General features: G+C 38.9%; 1 protein-coding gene across 4 annotated transcripts in view; it reads left to right on the forward strand.

Moving 5' to 3' along the window:
• Positions 1-17,431, forward strand: part of arhgef10lb (Rho guanine nucleotide exchange factor (GEF) 10-like b) — a 37,716-nt gene that overhangs the window by 10,088 nt on the left and 10,197 nt on the right. The window contains exons 6-21 of one of the 4 annotated variants that reach the window (XM_047160265.2): positions 1,852-1,980; positions 3,582-3,718; positions 4,523-4,636; positions 4,993-5,101; positions 5,264-5,367; positions 5,473-5,550; positions 5,692-5,871; positions 6,733-6,849; positions 7,021-7,113; positions 8,125-8,295; positions 9,782-9,924; positions 10,423-10,595; positions 13,234-13,349; positions 13,529-13,656; positions 14,141-14,241; positions 14,358-14,479. In XM_047160265.2, the coding sequence (XP_047016221.1) occupies positions 1,852-1,980; positions 3,582-3,718; positions 4,523-4,636; positions 4,993-5,101; positions 5,264-5,367; positions 5,473-5,550; positions 5,692-5,871; positions 6,733-6,849; positions 7,021-7,113; positions 8,125-8,295; positions 9,782-9,924; positions 10,423-10,595; positions 13,234-13,349; positions 13,529-13,656; positions 14,141-14,241; positions 14,358-14,479 (2,015 nt within the window). Of the gene's footprint in view, positions 1-1,851; positions 1,981-3,581; positions 3,719-4,099; positions 4,203-4,522; positions 4,637-4,992; positions 5,102-5,263; positions 5,368-5,472; positions 5,551-5,691; positions 5,872-6,732; positions 6,850-7,020; positions 7,114-8,124; positions 8,296-9,778; positions 9,925-10,422; positions 10,596-13,233; positions 13,350-13,528; positions 13,657-14,140; positions 14,242-14,357; positions 14,480-17,431 lie in introns of those variants that run through there. The other 3 variants (XM_017486945.3, XM_047160266.2, XM_053686251.1) reach the window with 3 other exon arrangements.

Raw genomic sequence — 17,431 nt, forward strand, 5'->3', positions numbered from 1 at the left:
GAGAGCTCTTTGGTCTTGGCCATGGTGGAGAGTTTGGAATCTGATTGATTGATTGCTTCTGTGGACAGGTGTCTTTTATACAGGTAACAAGCCGAGATTAGGAGCATTCCCTTTAAGAGTGTGCTCCTAATCTCAGCTCGTTACCTGTATAAAAGACACCTGGGAGCCAGAAATCTTTGTGATTGAGAGGGGGTCAAATACATATTTCCCTCATTAAAATGCAAATCAATTTATAACATTTTTGACGTGTTTTTCTGGATTTCTTTTGTTGTTATTCTGTCTCTCACTGTTCAAATAAATCTACCATTAAAATTATAGACTGATCATTTCTTTGTCAGTGGGCAAACGTACAAAATCAGCAGGGGATCAAATACTTTTTTCCCTCACTGTATATGGTATTAAATCTGAAAGGTACACCTCTCACCTTGTTTCAGCCAATGTCCAGTTCTGTGTCTGTGATCTCCACGTTTACATTCAAGACCGGAATGCTACTATACACCTGTCATAAAGAAGGTTGCTCGCATGTTTGCTCAGACAGGTCTGTGACTCTAAGGAGGACATGAATCCTCCACCGAATGAAAGATTTAAGCAAATAATTTGACACATTCAAATCGAAACTTCAGATAATCAGAACCATCTGCTTTTAGTTACTATCCATAATAGAGAGATTGTGTGCCTTTGAAAATATTTGACCTACTCTTGGAATTTGCTTGAAACCCGCCAATGTCCAGATGTGATCCTGGATGCTCACATATGAAACATTTTTAATTCAGTTGAATGATGACTAAAGAATCACTGCATCAAAACTAATCCATGATTTCATTATTTATGCATGCAACTCATAAATATTGGCACCCCACTTGAATTTCACCTCTCTCGAATCAGGAGTACATACATATGCACAGATTGAGCTCAAAAACAACAAAGCAGTGTTCTGAGTGAAGTGTGTGTGTGTTCAGCTCAAGCACCAGGTCACTCACAGGAATGGTTCAGTGTGGTGTCAGAACTCACACTACGACTGCACAAAGGTACTTTGCCTGGTCTCCTCTTAGAACCAATTTCTTTACTTCTGTTTTAGTGTTGCCTCAGACTGTAGGAGGTGTCCTCTTTTACCCTGCTGTAGCTGATTCAGACTGTAAACACATGTATTTCCTGTGTGTTGGTACTAGAGTTTGGAAATAGCTCAGCTAATTTGTGACCCCTGTGTTGTTTATGTAAAATTGTGTAAGACATTATTGTACTTTACATGCATGACCTCCTGCTTAAGAAGGTGCACAGTACTTCCTTGACTGACCGACTGTTCCCTGTGTAATTCTAACCATGGCCTTCAATTATGTGCATGTATAAACAGCCTGAAGTTAATATTAGATTGCAGATCAAGTAAATGACTCCATTTGATAATAAAAACATGGTATTATTCTCTTCCTGGAATAGAAGCAATACATGTATTGCCTTACTTTTGAGCTATTGTTAAAATGTATCGTGTCGTGTCCTTAGTGTTAGTGTTGCTTTCTAGCTTTTCTTTGTTCATCCAATTTTCTGGTGACATTGAAAAAGCCTTTGTTGTTGTTACTGTACACTCCAGATTAATTTGTTCTTGCTAGTGCTTCTGCCTGCATTGCGGTCGATACCACAGTCAGTTTAATGAATGCATTGTACAGTTTAATGGCTGCTGCTATTAACTAGAGAATCAATAACTGTTCAGAGTTTTTGACTTCACACTTTTTCAACCTGGAATGTGAAACCATGTGAACAGGCTGTCCTTTGAGAAAATTCAATGATCAGATTAGGATCAACCTTGGAAAGAAATGCATTTCATGTACTAATCTTGAGACTTTCTGTGCTCTATAGGAAAGCCTGCTTCTGAATCAGAGCGAGGCTTGCCCTCTTCGTCCTCAGAGGTGTACCCAGGTCCTCCCCCTGACTCAGAAGTGATTTATGATGATGTCCCTTGTGAGAACATTCCCTCTCCTGATGCAGGTAGGTGAAAGACTCGGGACCCAGTATGCACTATTCTACATGTTTTCCACATGAGCTATGAATGTAGAAAGTCAGGTAACAACCCTGACAGCAAATGAGTGATTGCCCAGTGCTGGTCCACATATGCACTTTCATCTGGTTCACATAAACCTGTGGAATGAGGGCAGTAACCTCAGAACTTTCGATTCAGCCATTTTTGGCCAAAAATTCAAAAGCTGCATTTGGATGGTTGCACATAGCCCAGATTCCAAATGCAAAGACAAACCTTAAACATGGCTCTTTTTTGGCCCGCAACTATTGTGATGAATAGTTATGTGCATAAACTTGATGATAGTTGTGCCAGAATTGGCTGCTTTATGGGCAAGAATTAGTTTAGTTTAAGAGTTGTTTATCATCTTGATGTCAACAAATAGATAGTTTTTTTTACTTCTCTATTTTTAATGTTTATTTGCCACCAAACTGGTAAAGTGTCGCTAAAGGAATTCTTACTTAACAGTCTTGCAATTTCCAAACTGTTCACAGTCGCTTATTAGTTAGCACGCTTGCCTCGACGTCTGGGGTTGGGGGTTCAAGTCCTGCCTCTGCCCTGTGTACACGGAGCTTGCATTTTCTCCCTGTGCTTCCTCCAGTACCTCCAGGTACTCCCGTCTCCTCCCCAGTCCAAAGACATATGTTGTTGGTTGATTGGCATTTGCAAATTGTCCGTAGTGTGTGCACTTGTGCCCTGCAATGGGTTGGCTCCGACGTCCAGGTTGTCCTCCACCTTGTGCCCTGAGTTCCCTGGGATAGGCTAAAAGCTCCCCCACGCCCCTGTGTAGGATAAATGGTAGAGAAAATAGATGGATGGAAGTTCAAGAGGATGGTGGCAAGTATAAAGGCAAAAGGTGTATATGTGCACTATTTTTAAAAATCATATTCAGAAAGGTAGAATTCAGATTTGTCAGATGTGATAAGATTTTGATTTTCTCCCTATTAATTTGATCAATTTTATCATGAAGTTTGACCATTTTGTTGGTCATTTGTGACAGTAAATGTCAGTAAATATGCATTATCTGTGCAATGTATGCAGCTGGGCATGTGACTAATGTTATGCTATTTCCAAGTGCATCCCTGAAGTGCAGTGTACGTTTTGAAGAACAAATATACTAAGTGACAACCAAGACAAAACCTCTTAACTTATGCATTACCTAAGACTTTGATCAAGACCATATAGACTGTATGGCACCCATGTTCAATGGCTATGCATCCCAGCTAAGAATATTTGGTTCTCTGAAAATTTTCGGGACATTACAGTGTTTTCTGGGTGTTCTGAGAACAGTTATTACATAACTTCTACATAAAACCATTACTAAACATTGCTGCAACATTTGTAAGCATAGAAACATTAACACTAATCCTAAGAGCACACTGCAGGAAGGTTGTTTCTAGGATGTTACAAATCTAACCTTCTTAGAACCTGTTGAATACATTATTAAACATTTTGACAGCATTATTTGTTAGCAGGGATGTTACATATGCTGTGATTGTGCATTAAAAAGGATTTGTGTCCTCATAGCTGTACAGTTTGCCTAACTCTTCTGTGTTTCTTGTTTTGTGTGGAGGTGACGATATGATCTATGAGGATGTGCAGAGGCCTGGTGAATTGGCAGAGGGGATGGATAATGGCTGGAGCTCCAGTGAGTTTGAGAGTTATGATGAGCACTCGGACACTGAGACCAAGCCACGGACACGTAGCAAGGTGGGAACAAGTACAGGTTCAGCTCATGCCTAAATCACGGAGCTGCTGTATCTAAAATCTTATCTCTGAGGTCAAAGCAGGGTGCAATACAGGGGATTTTATTAGCTGAACATCTTTATCACATTCTTTGATTTTTTAAAAAAAAACTATTTTTCGATTCATTTCCCTTTTCATTTAATTTCCACATGATCAAAAACAAGCTCTGATCGTTTCTGCGCATTGTCACAAGGTGGCAATAGATACATGCTGTCATATAGTACTCACAAACCACTAACACATGACAGCCGCAGTATATGAGTGGGAGGAAGGTTAATTCACTGAACCAGTGGATATTTTTTTCTCCACTCACCACTTTTTCAGTTCTCTTTCCTTCCTGGGCTTCCCCTTGTTAATCTCCTGCTGTTGTTCACGTTAGTCTTTCCTCTGTTGCCGAAGCTGTCTGTATGCATTGCCATCCTTTATGCATGATCTTAGCTGAAAACAGGTACAGAAACCTTTCACTAACCTAATCAGTGAACCAGTTAAGGTCCTGGTGCAATGGATGCTAAATGTATGCATGCTTGTTTAGTTATTTCTGCAGCTTGTATGTGATATTGATGTTAATCACTAGAGTACATAAATGATAGCGACTCTCAGACTTTTTCTTTTGATTGTTCTTGAATGTGTCACTGTCCGCCTGTCTGGCTTTCCCTCTGTTTCCTCATTCTCTCCCCTCTTTGTGTGTTTCTGTCTGTCTCTATCTGCACATTGATCTAAACACCATCCCTATTGACCATGGGCATGTGGATACGGCGATGACCTTAGATTTCTCCCGATGTACGGCGCATAAAGGAGCATTGTGCCCGGACCAAACGTGAACTGGCCATGCGGTTAGGGGCTCGAGACGTCAGCCAGATCAAACAGGCCTATGATATCAAGGTATATTTTCCCATTAGTACTGCAACTGCAGTATCATTCATCATTCAACATAGTCAAATATAAGGTTTATGATGCAGGTTATAACTTGTATGTACTTATATAAATCATTCAACCATATTCAGTCAGCCTTCCTCTTGCTCAATCTTGCACAATGCACAGAAAAAAGGCTTTGCTTCCCAGTGAAAATGAAACTGTCTAAATGCCCTGAAGCTTACAGCAAATGAACCATGAGGGACCTTCAGAGAGTGACTTTGCCCCTGTTGCTGTAAACACTGTACTCTGTACAGGACCAACCTTTTTTCCTTCTTCCTCTAAGCCGCAGATGTCCATTTCAGTACTCATCTCCTCTCTCACAGGTTCAACAGCTCATGAAAGCCGCCCGGAATGGCACTAAAGATGGTCTGGAAAAGACTAAAATAGCCATGATGCGCAAAGTGTCCTTCCTGAATAAAAAAGAAAACACAGGTTTGAAAGTTTTTTCTTAATCTTTTTCTTTTGTTGAAAGCTGGACGTTAATTTCTTGTGAGGCTGCAGCGCTGTTAAAATAGTCAGTCAAAGATCTTTAAAAGTCAAAGTGGCAGTAAAGCAGGACTAACAAGGCTTTGTGTAAATATAAAAACAATGCAGATGACACAGAAGACGATTCTGGTTACCTAGATGTATCTGTTTCTGAAGTAAAACACCCACCACCTCAACTTTCTCCCATGCCAGAGGGTCTCACTAGCCAACAGGTTGGTGTGTGTGTGTGTGTGTGTGTGTGTGTGTCTCAGCCGTGTAACCAAACTACAGTGAACTTGTATAGATTTATTAAGCTTAACTCAACTTTTTTTTTCCAGACTGTAAGACGTCACATTCTTGGCTCTATTATCCAGAGTGAGATAAGCTACTTGGATTCCCTCAGAAGGATTCTGAAAGTAGGTCACTGATTGCAATGTAATCGTGTAATTATCTAAAATTATATCACTTTTTTATTTCATCTTCAAAGTACATACACAGAAATGAGTATTATATTCACTGCTCCTGGATTCATCTTGTACATTCTGATTCACTCCCAGGATTATCAAAAGCCTTTAATGGAGGCAGAGCCACGTGTCCTGAGTACTAGAAAGATCCAGCCCATTTTCTACCGGGTGAAAGAGATCCTACAGTGCCATGCCATGTTCCAGATCGCCTTGGCTTCCCGCGTGGCTGAATGGGACCAAATAGAGACCATTGGGGATCTGTTTGTAGCCTCTGTAAGTCTCAGGATTTCCCCCAAAATGAGTTTATCAACTCAAAAGGGTTCAAATTCTGTTCATGTACTTAAAGTGAATGATACTTGGGTATCTAGATAAGCCTGAACCCTCTCATGCTGAAACTTTTGCTTTCTTTTCCTTACTTGAAATGATGTCAATGTATTAAGTAATAGGAAACATCTGAGCAGAAGTATTGTCATGTGGGCTGTTTTTAGCAGGCTTTTCCAAAACTAAATTAATCGCACTCCCTTTGTGGAAATAACACACATAAATAAAAGGGGTGTACTAAGATGCATATCAATGTTATTTCCATTGTTGTACAACAGCAACAGCAACACAAAAAAGCTCAAAAAAGGCAATTTCAGGAAGTGGGATCTAACTGAAAGTGTGGTATGGGCATTCTGTTAACTCAACGTTATTTAGCTGGGTATTAAAATATTCTTGAACTCCATTAACTAGGTTTCACACCGGCTAGTTTTGTTCTGACTTTGTGCTGTTTCCACCATTTGTGTGCTTTTTTACATTTGGAAAAAAAAAAAACCAACCCAGAAATCTTGTACTCAGCATTTCTATTTTAACAGTACTCATTTCCTGTGCGGTACCAAAGCTGTGAGCAGCAGCTGTGCGTATTTTTAACATGTGATGCAAAAGATTCAAGGATTTGTAATAAATCAGGTTTACAACAGCAACCTCAGCTAAAATGTATGATTGCTGAAAGCTCTTTTTAGACCAGAGTCTAGCAATTTAAAAATGTTGCTTTGTGAAATGGTGTGTGTGTGTGTGTGTGTGTGTGTGTGTGTGTGTGTGTGTGTGTGTGTGTGTGTGTGTGCAGGTTTTCATAAACCTCTGTATCCCTTTCAGTTTTCAAAATCAATGGTTCTGGATGTATACAGCGATTACGTCAACAACTTCACAAATGCAATGGCTCTCATCAAGAAAGCCTGCATGTCCAAGCCCGCATTTCTGGAATTTCTTAAAGTAAGTTTTGCTGGTTTTACTGGTTTTTATTTAAAGACTAGGTACAAAGTAGCTTCTTGCATCTGCTGCTTGATATGTACTACTTTCAGTGATCGTGAGCTGCATTTTAATTGAAATATAACAAGAGACACTGTTGTATCTGACCTGCTCACATGCTACTTTGAATCGTAGAAAAGGCAGGCTGTCAGCACAGACAGAATCACCCTTTACGGCCTGATGGTGAAGCCAATCCAACGTTTCCCTCAGTTTATACTCCTCTTACAGGTCAGCGGTTCTTCACATATACACACATACACATACTTTATACACACACGTGCTCATGATTATCTTCTTTTCATCCTTCTCTTGTTGCTTTTAAATGCACTTATATAATACTGGAGTTCTCAGATTACATCTAAACAGAATTGCCTCAGAGAAAGTGAAACAGAGAAGGAGATCTGCATAGTGGATGGTAGCATGTCTTAGCATCTAGCGGACTGATACTTCATAGTAATATTTCCCATACATTAGGACATTAATTATATCTAATGATCTCTCATCTTTACATTTTAATGCAAAAGCTGTATGTAATACAGCATCACTGGACAACACTGGTAGTATTTCAACGTGAAGTCAACAAAGTGCAGGACGTCCCCATTGGCATGTAATGTTTAAAGGGAATCATATGAAAATCAGATTTCAAATTTCAAAGATTTTGACTTTGATACCACTCCAAGTATAGTATCAGAATGCATGATGCCAAATCATCAATATTATTGCAAAAATGCTGACATTAAATCTGTCATTTACAGTCACTGAGGTGAAATTGGTGGTTGTTTTTTTAACGACCGATGCTTAGTAGTGCCTACTCAGTGTGGCTCAAGGTCCCTTTCCAGAACCTTCACACTAACAGTCCCTCAGTGGTGGCGTGAACTTCCAACCTAAATCTGGACCACCTAATCTGACACTATTTTCAAAAAACAGCGAAAGACCCACCTCTTCCATGAGCACTTAGCTAACCCCTAAAATGCCAACCCTACATTATTTAAAAACAAACAAACAACAAACCCAACTTACTCTGGTTCTTACACCTCTGCTCTGCGCAATTTGCTTCTCTAGAACCCAATTATAAATCTTGTATGGTAGCACTACTTGTATTGTTCTCTGCTTGATATATCGCTTTGCTTGTATTTCCTCATTTGTAAGTCACTTTGGATAAAAGCATCTTCTAAATGAATAAATGTAATGTAAATGTAAGTGTCTTTAACAGTAAATCATGCCTGTATGTTTGTCTAGGACATGCTGAAGAACACTCCGTCTGGGCACCAGGATAGGCTGCCGCTGCAGCTGGCTCTCACTGAGCTGGAGACCTTAGCAGAGAAGCTGAATGAACAGAAGCGTCTAGCAGAGCAGCTCTCTGAGATCCAGCAACTAACACGCAGCAACAGTGATCGCGCCCTCAGCAAGGTCACACACCAAAACGCACTCCCATCTCTCTGCTAGGCACATGTCACTGTTGCTCAGCAACTCACTCTAAGTTTAGCTCACTCTCCATTTAGCAGGCACAGAGAATAAGATGAGATTTCTTGTAGGCTTATATATATATATATATATATATATATATATATATATATATATATATATATATATATAATGCTAAGATGAGGCGGTTTTTAAAATAATTGTAACTAACTGGCCTTACCAAGGTTAATAAATCCATTTCAGAGATTTAAACATTAAACTTTGTTCATGGTTTCTATACATTCTTGGCTCAAAATCAACAGAGCCTGTTTTTTAACTGGCACTGCAGATATTTGCCTCTCACTGTGAGCTGTCATGACTGATGATCTGGGTCATGCACTGCTGCAGTTTGGGCTCTCACATCGTCTTTGGCCTGTAAATGAAGCCTTTTATGATGATTCTCACTAGAGGGTGCTCCAGTATCTGCCATCAACCTCACAGTGGAGACGAAAAAAACATTTCCACCCAGCTTCCTGATGTGAATGATCTAAAGTTAAATAGCTTTGTAGATCCCCTGCTGTTATACCAATTCATCATCACCTGCTTTGGCGCGTGTGTGTGAAGAATAAAGCGGTGGCATTTGTATACATTACAGGGATCACAGAAAGGAAAACCGAGTGTTTTAGTATAATGCTATTATATATATATATATATATATATATATATATATATATATATATATATATATATATATATATATATATACATATATATATATATATATATATTAAATATTGTGGTGTAAAAATGCTGTTAGACTTTGTGTTAGGTTGTTAAGTAAGGAATAAACCACTTCTGGACCATTACCACCCTGAAGTTGATTATTTTCTGATAGCAGCACTTCTCAAAGGGTTTTATTCCTCTCATACCACAGCTATTTGCCAATGATTACAATTTCCTATGAATAAAAAAACAGTATGTTGTACTTGTTTAAAATCTGTTTATAGTTACATTTAATATTGTAGAATGTTAGTATTACTTACGCTATAGCAGCTATCAACAGCCTCTGTGTTTTGCTCTCTTGAAGTTAATAACACAAAAAGGCAACTTATAATGTTTATAACAAACTGTAAAGTGCAAAATCCTCTGTTTTGAACGGTTCCAAAGTGCTGACACTGGAGACTCCTTCTATAAATTTTAAACAAACTTCTCCTTACAGAGTTTCACAGTATCAATAATTCAACACTTTTCTTTGTTAAATAACAGGACATTTTTAATTCATTCATTATTACGTGTTGATTATATGGCATGTCCACCATACAAGTTCCTGTGAATGAGCTGTTACTACAGAAACGATTACGGATCAGAACACATACATTAATATACTGTACACCTGTGATTTTCATTGCAGACAACAATTGTTATAGTAAATTTATCAACACCTCATGACCAGTCAGGTTTGAAAGTTTAATATAATGTGTGTCCACAGCAGCTGAACTCAGATCAGAAGCAGCTGATTCTGTGTGAAACCCTGATCGAGACAGTGTATGGGGACAAGGGGCAGGTTCTCAAGTCCAAGGAGCGCAAGGTCTTCCTCCTCAACGACATACTCATCTGTGCAAACATCAATCTCAAGTAAGTCAGGTTCACAGTTTGCTTTCTATTATCTGTACACTGAATACATCCTTTTTCTTCTCAGGCCTTACAGCTTTGTGGTTTTGTGGTTTATATCCCTTCTATCTCACATTTAACGATGTTCTAGAACCATTGAAAGGGGAATTGAGTACATCATTAATGAAACAAGGTAACATTTTCAACCTGCATTTTCAACATTATCCAATTAGTGCCATTTACTAAACATGTTAAACACTGCTAAACATGTGCAATTCACCTTCAAATATCAAACCTCAATGAGGATCACACATGATGGAAAAGGACCTGGGAATTCAAGGAAATGTAGCAATTTCTTTCGATTATACCCCTCTCCCCGTTTCCCGCCCACCCAGATGAATTCATCACAACAGTTCATTTTACTGCCTGTGATTCTTCTCTCTGATCATGCATTATAACAAAACAAAAACTTGGGCATTGTTCTGTCACAATTTTTACTAAACTAATTTTGTCTTCAATAAGGGGGCTTCCGGATATCAGCAGCCTGGTTCCTGCTGGCCCTAAGTACATGGTGAAGTGGACAGCTCCTTTGCAGCAGGTTCAGGTGGTAGAGGTGGGTCTGGAGAGCTCACAGAACAATGACAGTGTTTACCAGCCAAGTGGGATCAAACGACTCAGCTCCACCAATGCTCAAGGTCAGAACGGTTTCTTAGATAATACCTAACATGTGAGACAGGATTGAAAAATAATAACCTGACAGTGCAAGAGCTTGGTACTAAAAGTAATCTTTTTATTATCCTTTTGTAGCACCAACATTTGTTGTTTCTTCATTTTATTAATAGTTTATGTAATTTGCTCACTCTACCTGTACTCACTTTCATACTGCTTCTCATGCTCTATCACAGGGCAGCATAGCCCACTCTGAGGAAAGCACTATCCAATTTAATTAGATTTAATTTAATTTATTTAGCACTTTTAACAATGCGTATTGTCACAAAGCAGCTTTACAGAAATCCAGATATGGATTTAGATTTAGATCCCCAATGAGCAAATCAAAGGTTACAGTGGTGCATAAAAACTCCCTGAGATAGCAAGACGAAGAAACTTTGAGAGGAACCAGACACAAAAGGGAATCGATCTTCCTCTGGGTGACACCAGACAGTGCGATTCATTACTTTTCCACAGCTGTATACTATATAGTCAAACAGTACTGAGTGTGTTAAAAGGTTGAGCAGTATTAACATGAGTCTTTAAAAAAATTAATTAGAGTTCTTAACTTTAAGTCTAGAGTATCCACTAAAGTTATCCACTGAATAATGAATGATGATGGATAATTTTAGGGTATCCGTCTGTACCATCCTCAGCAGCAGCAAAGGACTCTCAACTGAAGGAAGCTTCAAGCATCGTAGCGCATTAAGATGGATCAGGCAGGTGGGGAGGATAGAAGGAGTCAGGATCACTGGCATATCATTATGCTGCAGGAGTAATGTGTAGCTCAACAGATCAAGAGAGGGAGAGAGAGACAGAGGGAGATACAGAGAAGAGAAGAGACAAGGGAAAGCGAGAGAGGGGAAAAGAGAGAGAACAGATTATTAAGTATGCAAAGTGCAAGCAGGTACTCCAGCAGGACTAACTATGACAGCGTAATTAAAAGGAAGAGCCAGAAGGTAACATTTGCTTGAGGGTAGCCTGGGACATAAAGCGGCCTGCCTCTCCACTGTCAACAAATCTGAGTGAACCTGTGAGAGTGGGACAGTGCCCATGAACCCCTTTGATCTGTGCCTTTGCCTAAGAAAAAAGCTACTAACAAAAAGCTTGATTAAACAAACAGGTTTTCAGCCTAGACTTAAACACGGACACTGTATCTGAGTCTCGAATACTAATCAGAAGGCTTTTCCATAACTGGGGGCTTTTGTAGAAAAAGCTCTGCCCCCTGGTGTAGTCATCATCATTCTAGGTACTAATAAAGAGCCTGCAACTTTTGATGGCAGCAGGCATAGTAAATCATAAAAGACAAAAAATTCTCCCAGGTACTCTGTGAAGTTTGCTTTAGTGCTGAGGTTATCTGCCCTCTTCCGCATATATAAGCTCACAGATGCCCACACTGATGGCAGGGGAGAGAGAAATGCCATCTCTCCCACCCGGACAGCATGGCCAGTTTAGCTCTCTTGGACACACTGCCATTTAGGGCTGTGGTATCTAAACAATATGCTTTACCATGAATAACTGACAAATAACGAACTGTGAGTATACTTCAGTAACCAAATTGTTACCAAAAATAAAACCATATCATTCTTATGGTAAAAACTATATTTGTAAATTTTCCGTATAATTTCTTCACTAATTTAACTCTTTAAGTGTGCATGGTTTATAAGAAAAAAAAGACACATTTTGGTTAGTTTTACACAACACTGAATGAACAATCTCACTCTTTCAATTCCTCCAACAATTCATATAACATATTTCCCACATGCCGGGCTAGAAGAACTCAATAAATCTATATTGGTACTCATATGATCCTCCTTTTTTATTATTTATTTTTGTTGGAGAAATTAAAAAAAAAAAAAACAGTCTAAGGACTTGTGTAGGGCTCAATATAGCAATTGTCTGTCAGAGTGAGCACACATACCCAATCTTAGAGCGCAGCAATATGCTGATGCTTAGTTGACGTTATGTCCTTGGAAACTTTTTTATTTATTTATCTTAGATAAATAAAATGCTGCTTTCATATTACTAGATTTTGTACTATCTTTCATAGTGCATTTCAACTTACTTCAATTAAGGAAAAATGTACTATTGTAGTGGAACATGCTGTTGACTAAATTGCAGGTTCTCATTCAAGACATGGACCAACATCAGACCTTCGGTTTTTTGTGCTGACTACAGAAGTAGAGTTCAATCAGTGAAGTAAACTGTATTGAGAAAGAAACTATATTTCTTTCCAATAACACTCTGTCAAAAATGTTGTCAATTTCCAATGTTTACTGTACAGCAAAATTCTGTTTATTATTTCACAGGACTGTATTGTAAACAGTTGGCCAATTAGAGCGGTGCATTAGTCTACAGTAAAATACAAGAAAATGTAATGCATATTTTACATTATAGGCAGGATTAAGATTGGTAAAGATTCTCTGAGTGTTGAAAATTAGTGGATTATTTTTGTGCCGTATTTATTTTATTTGAATCTAAATTGTCATCTGTGGCCAGGACCATGTTCTCTGGAGTGTCGGGGACCCTCTAGTCTATGACGATCGACGTCGTTATAGGATTAGAACATGCTTTGCTCTTTATTAAGTGAGAACGAAGTGGACGATAAAGTGGTGTTTGTTTTAGGCAAGCTGATTCTGGGGCCACCCAAATTGTACCAGGAACTACAGGAGCTCCAGCATGACCTCTCAGTGGTGGAGGAGGTCACACTCCTAGTGGGTACTCTGCAGGGATCCTATCAGGTATAACTTTATATCAACAGATGCACTATATCAGCATTGAATAATAATCCTCAGTTCAAGTAACTTTCTCCTTTAGTTTCAGTGTATCTGAAGAGTAGTGAAGTGATATGTTACCAACATCACGTGTGTGTGTGTGTGTGTGTGTGTGTGTGTGTGTGTGTGTGTGTGTGTGCATGCAGAATCTTAACACAACAGTGGGGCAGGACTGGTGCCTGGCTCTGCAGAGGCTCATCCGCATCAAAGAGGGCGAGATCCAGTGTGCCAACAAGTGCCGTTTGCGGCTAATGGTGCCCGGCAAGCCTGACAAGTGAGTTGTGAAGAGAACTGGAACAAGCTGGCAAATTGACTTTGAATGTGGGCAGGCTTGCCCTAGGCCACACATTCATTCTGTTAACCAATTTAAAACACTTTTCAGTTATTGGGAATGATTACCAGAAGGCTTCTGCTTTGTGGATTTGTTCTGGAGCAGCAGCTGCTCTCGATGTTACCTGCTCATACAGCCAAATGGACTGGGCTGAGCTTAGCTTTGCCAACAGGACTTTGTTGAACAGCTGGTTATTAACATTGCAAAGTGTGATGGTTTAAGCTGTAATACTTTTTTCCTTGTGCTGTTTGCTTATTCTCTTTCAGAATATATAAGCCTATTACTGATGTCTTTGTATTAAAGCACTTTTATAAATGCTGTTGCAAGTAATCACTGGAGCTTAGAGCACCACAAATCTGACTGGTTTATTGACAGCTTGTCTTGTATTCCTTATGGAATATGTATGAGTTTGCACATGTTTTTGCAGGTCTGGGCGTCCAGTCAGTTTCACGGTGGTTTTCAATACTCCCAGCCCAATCAGTAAAATCTCATGGGTCAATCGCTTGCATCTTGCTAAAGTTGCTCAAAGTAAGTAGATATCAGAAAGAAGTTGTCAAAAAGTCTCTACATTCTTCCCTCGGATTTACAATTTTCTATCAGTTAAAGTCCAAGTGGATTTGCAACACCTCTTCTTGTGTGTACAGGGGAAGAGAACTTGCCTGGTTGGGTGTGTGCAGAGGAGGATGAGAAGACTAAGCCACCATTCTGGTGTCCACTCTTGTCTTGCCGTGTGCCTGTGTTCTCTCCAAAAGCTCAAGATCTGAAGGTGAGACCTATCATGGAACTCTTTAAAGTACTTGTACTCCATGGTACTTATGGTAATAGAATGTAGAAAATAACATAGCACTATGTTGTAAACACAGTCAATGACTGTATATAGAGTAGACCAAGATAGTAAATATAGTAGATAGTGTTACACTTCGCCCTTTCTCTGTCTCCCCTGCTCTAGTTGGGGATCAGTCATCAATTGGGTGATTATACCTCAAACAGAGTTGTTTTGTCTCATTAGAAAATCAATGAGAAATCTTTCATGACACTTTAGCAAGGAGAAAAATGAGCTCAAGTTCACTTTAGTCACCACATGGGGAACAAATGGTGAAATACCTAGAATTGCTCATTGTAAGTGAAGTGAATGAGACTCGAGGTTCATATAATCTGCATACTGGGATCATGAGTTCGCACTCTCTCTCACGAAAACCATTTGACATAGCCCCAGACGTACTTATGAGCTTGTGGGTTTGATCAGTCCTCTGTGACACTGCTGTTTGGCTAACTGTGAAGATTTTGCTTTCGGTAATTATGGATAAAGAATTCCTGTAGAACTATTTTCCAAAAACTGCTCTTCAGGCCCCATAGATGGTCCACATCTTTGCTCTCTATCTGCTTGATGATATGTTACAGGCATGTTAGGAGAAAAATGTAGATGTCTGGAGTAGTATAAAGGTTTGGGAAACACATTCTGTAGTATGGTGACTACATTTTATATACATTAATATGGCCAGAGATAGTAAATTAAGGTCATGGAATCATAATGTGTGTGTAATGTGTGGGATATAGGGTGCTTTATCACTCTTAAATTCATTATTTTTATTTGTAGAATTGTGATGAAGGATAAGCTGACCAAGCATGCATTTGATCTGCTTACTGCTTGCTTTAAATAAATTTATTTGGTGTAGTCAACGTACTAAATGTATTAAATGAAATGCATGGATAATCGATGTGTAAGATTAAGATCTTCCGATCTCTTCCATGTGAAGATAAAATCTTTCTGTAGACTTTACAGGGACAGTACAATTAATAAATATATATTTATGTACTTAATATTGCCCTCAAATGGCATTACATAGTTTTTTTTTTGTGTATTTACATTGTCCAGAATATGAATTTCAGCATTATATATTGTGGTTACATGAAACGGTCAGCCAGTAACTTAATATTGCTCTTCGCTTGAGTCCATATTTACTCAAGTTAAAGGTCAGAATTGAGTGTAACTCAGATATGTCTTTGTATTAAGCAAACTCTGCCTGCATGTGCAAATCTCACACAACTTAAGTCTGTAATAACATCTAAGGTCCAAATACCAATGTGCGCATTTTGTTATTAACTCATCACTACACACGCGTTACTCAACTAGGAGTAGACCCCTTAAATCACATTATTATCGATCTACAATGTTACAATGTCATTTTATTTTGTTGTCTTAACATTTCACTTACATTATCATATTATGCCCATCCAAATAGCACTGAAAAATACTTAATGGAATCCTCCAGTGTTTTTCAACATAATCTCTGTTTACTGTGTCTGTCTCAACTCTATATCAACATATAATGGAAGTAAAAGGGCAACCATTGAATTGAAAGGTGTTCTTATGGAATGTTATCCAACTAACAGTGAAAACGTGATTGTGGCCATCAATGTTCAGTGCAAGGTGCAAATTTGTCCAAGTACAAAACTTTGACTAAAGAATTCATGAAGAAAAAACAAACAAACGTATGTCTTGTGTAAACATTTATTGATCGCTACAACTGCCCTTAGACTTCCATTATACTGTAAGTGAGTTTCAAGACAATGGATATTTGGTCTTTTCCCAAATTAGAACATCAAGTCAGTTCTTGTCTGTGGTAATTGCACTACAGGTGCAGTAGATAGTGAGTTGGAAATAAAAATTGTGACTATGGGTGCTATAGAGAAGGAAAATTAAGACATACATATTGAGTTAAAATTGTTATGCCTTGACAGTCTTTTGTATGTAGCAGCCTGTAATTTGTAGCTTATTTCATCTTGCTCATACTCACCGATGTCTTGCTCTCCAGGCCTGGCACCTCAGCATGGAGAATTAGGGCACGTTACAAGCACAAAGCTTAAACAGAATACTAATAATGTAGAAAACTGCTACTGGCTGCCAGAAAAATCAGTGTCCATATGGAATGGAAATGAATGACGTGTGACTTATAGACATAGGGCAGCGATTAAAGGGTACAAGTCCTCAGTTGATTGATTGGATCAAGAGGAACTGAATTTGATGAATTCATTGCTCAGTGTAAATCTCAGTTTAGTGCGACGAGCCACAAGCAAATAAGTGCCTGTTTATCCAGGCTCTGGTTGAGACAGTGTAAGAAAACAACCGGAAAAGTGAACATGGCTGTGTCTTCACCATTGTAACATAACCTCTACCCCCACTTCCGAGTAAAGCAATCAAGATGCAGTGCAGTAGAATGCCTAAAGTAGGTTAGAGGAAAAGGAGGCTCTTCTCACTGACAGGTAATTCAATGTTCTTAGCTCTCGTCTGCTAGCTTTTGGGTTTGCGCAGAAGTAAATCTAATCACAAAAAGGAAAAAAAAAAACCCTGTTAGTAAGACTTCCAACTGACTGGAAGCGGCATAACTGCAGCATTTTATCACATTCAGATGGAAAGTGAGATTGCCTACAATCAAGCCCCAATATAAATAGTTCTAACTGGCTAATTAATGCACATATTAAATAATCCTGCCTGACATTTTCATAGAAAGGAGAACAGAAAGTACAAGCCCTGAAGATAGTTTGATATTAATGCAGCTCCTACTGAGCTACTTCAAATGGAAAGGAGCCTGTATGTTGGCTGTTGTAGCGTACATCAGAGAACCACAGTGCACACTCAGCAGGGTCCAGTGTATGTAAGTGCACACAATCAGATCGCAACATGCCTCCATTTTATATAAGCGCTGGAATCCAGCAT

Source organism: Ictalurus punctatus, chromosome 15, assembly GCF_001660625.3.
Source record: "Ictalurus punctatus breed USDA103 chromosome 15, Coco_2.0, whole genome shotgun sequence".
NCBI lineage: Eukaryota > Metazoa > Chordata > Actinopteri > Siluriformes > Ictaluridae > Ictalurus > Ictalurus punctatus.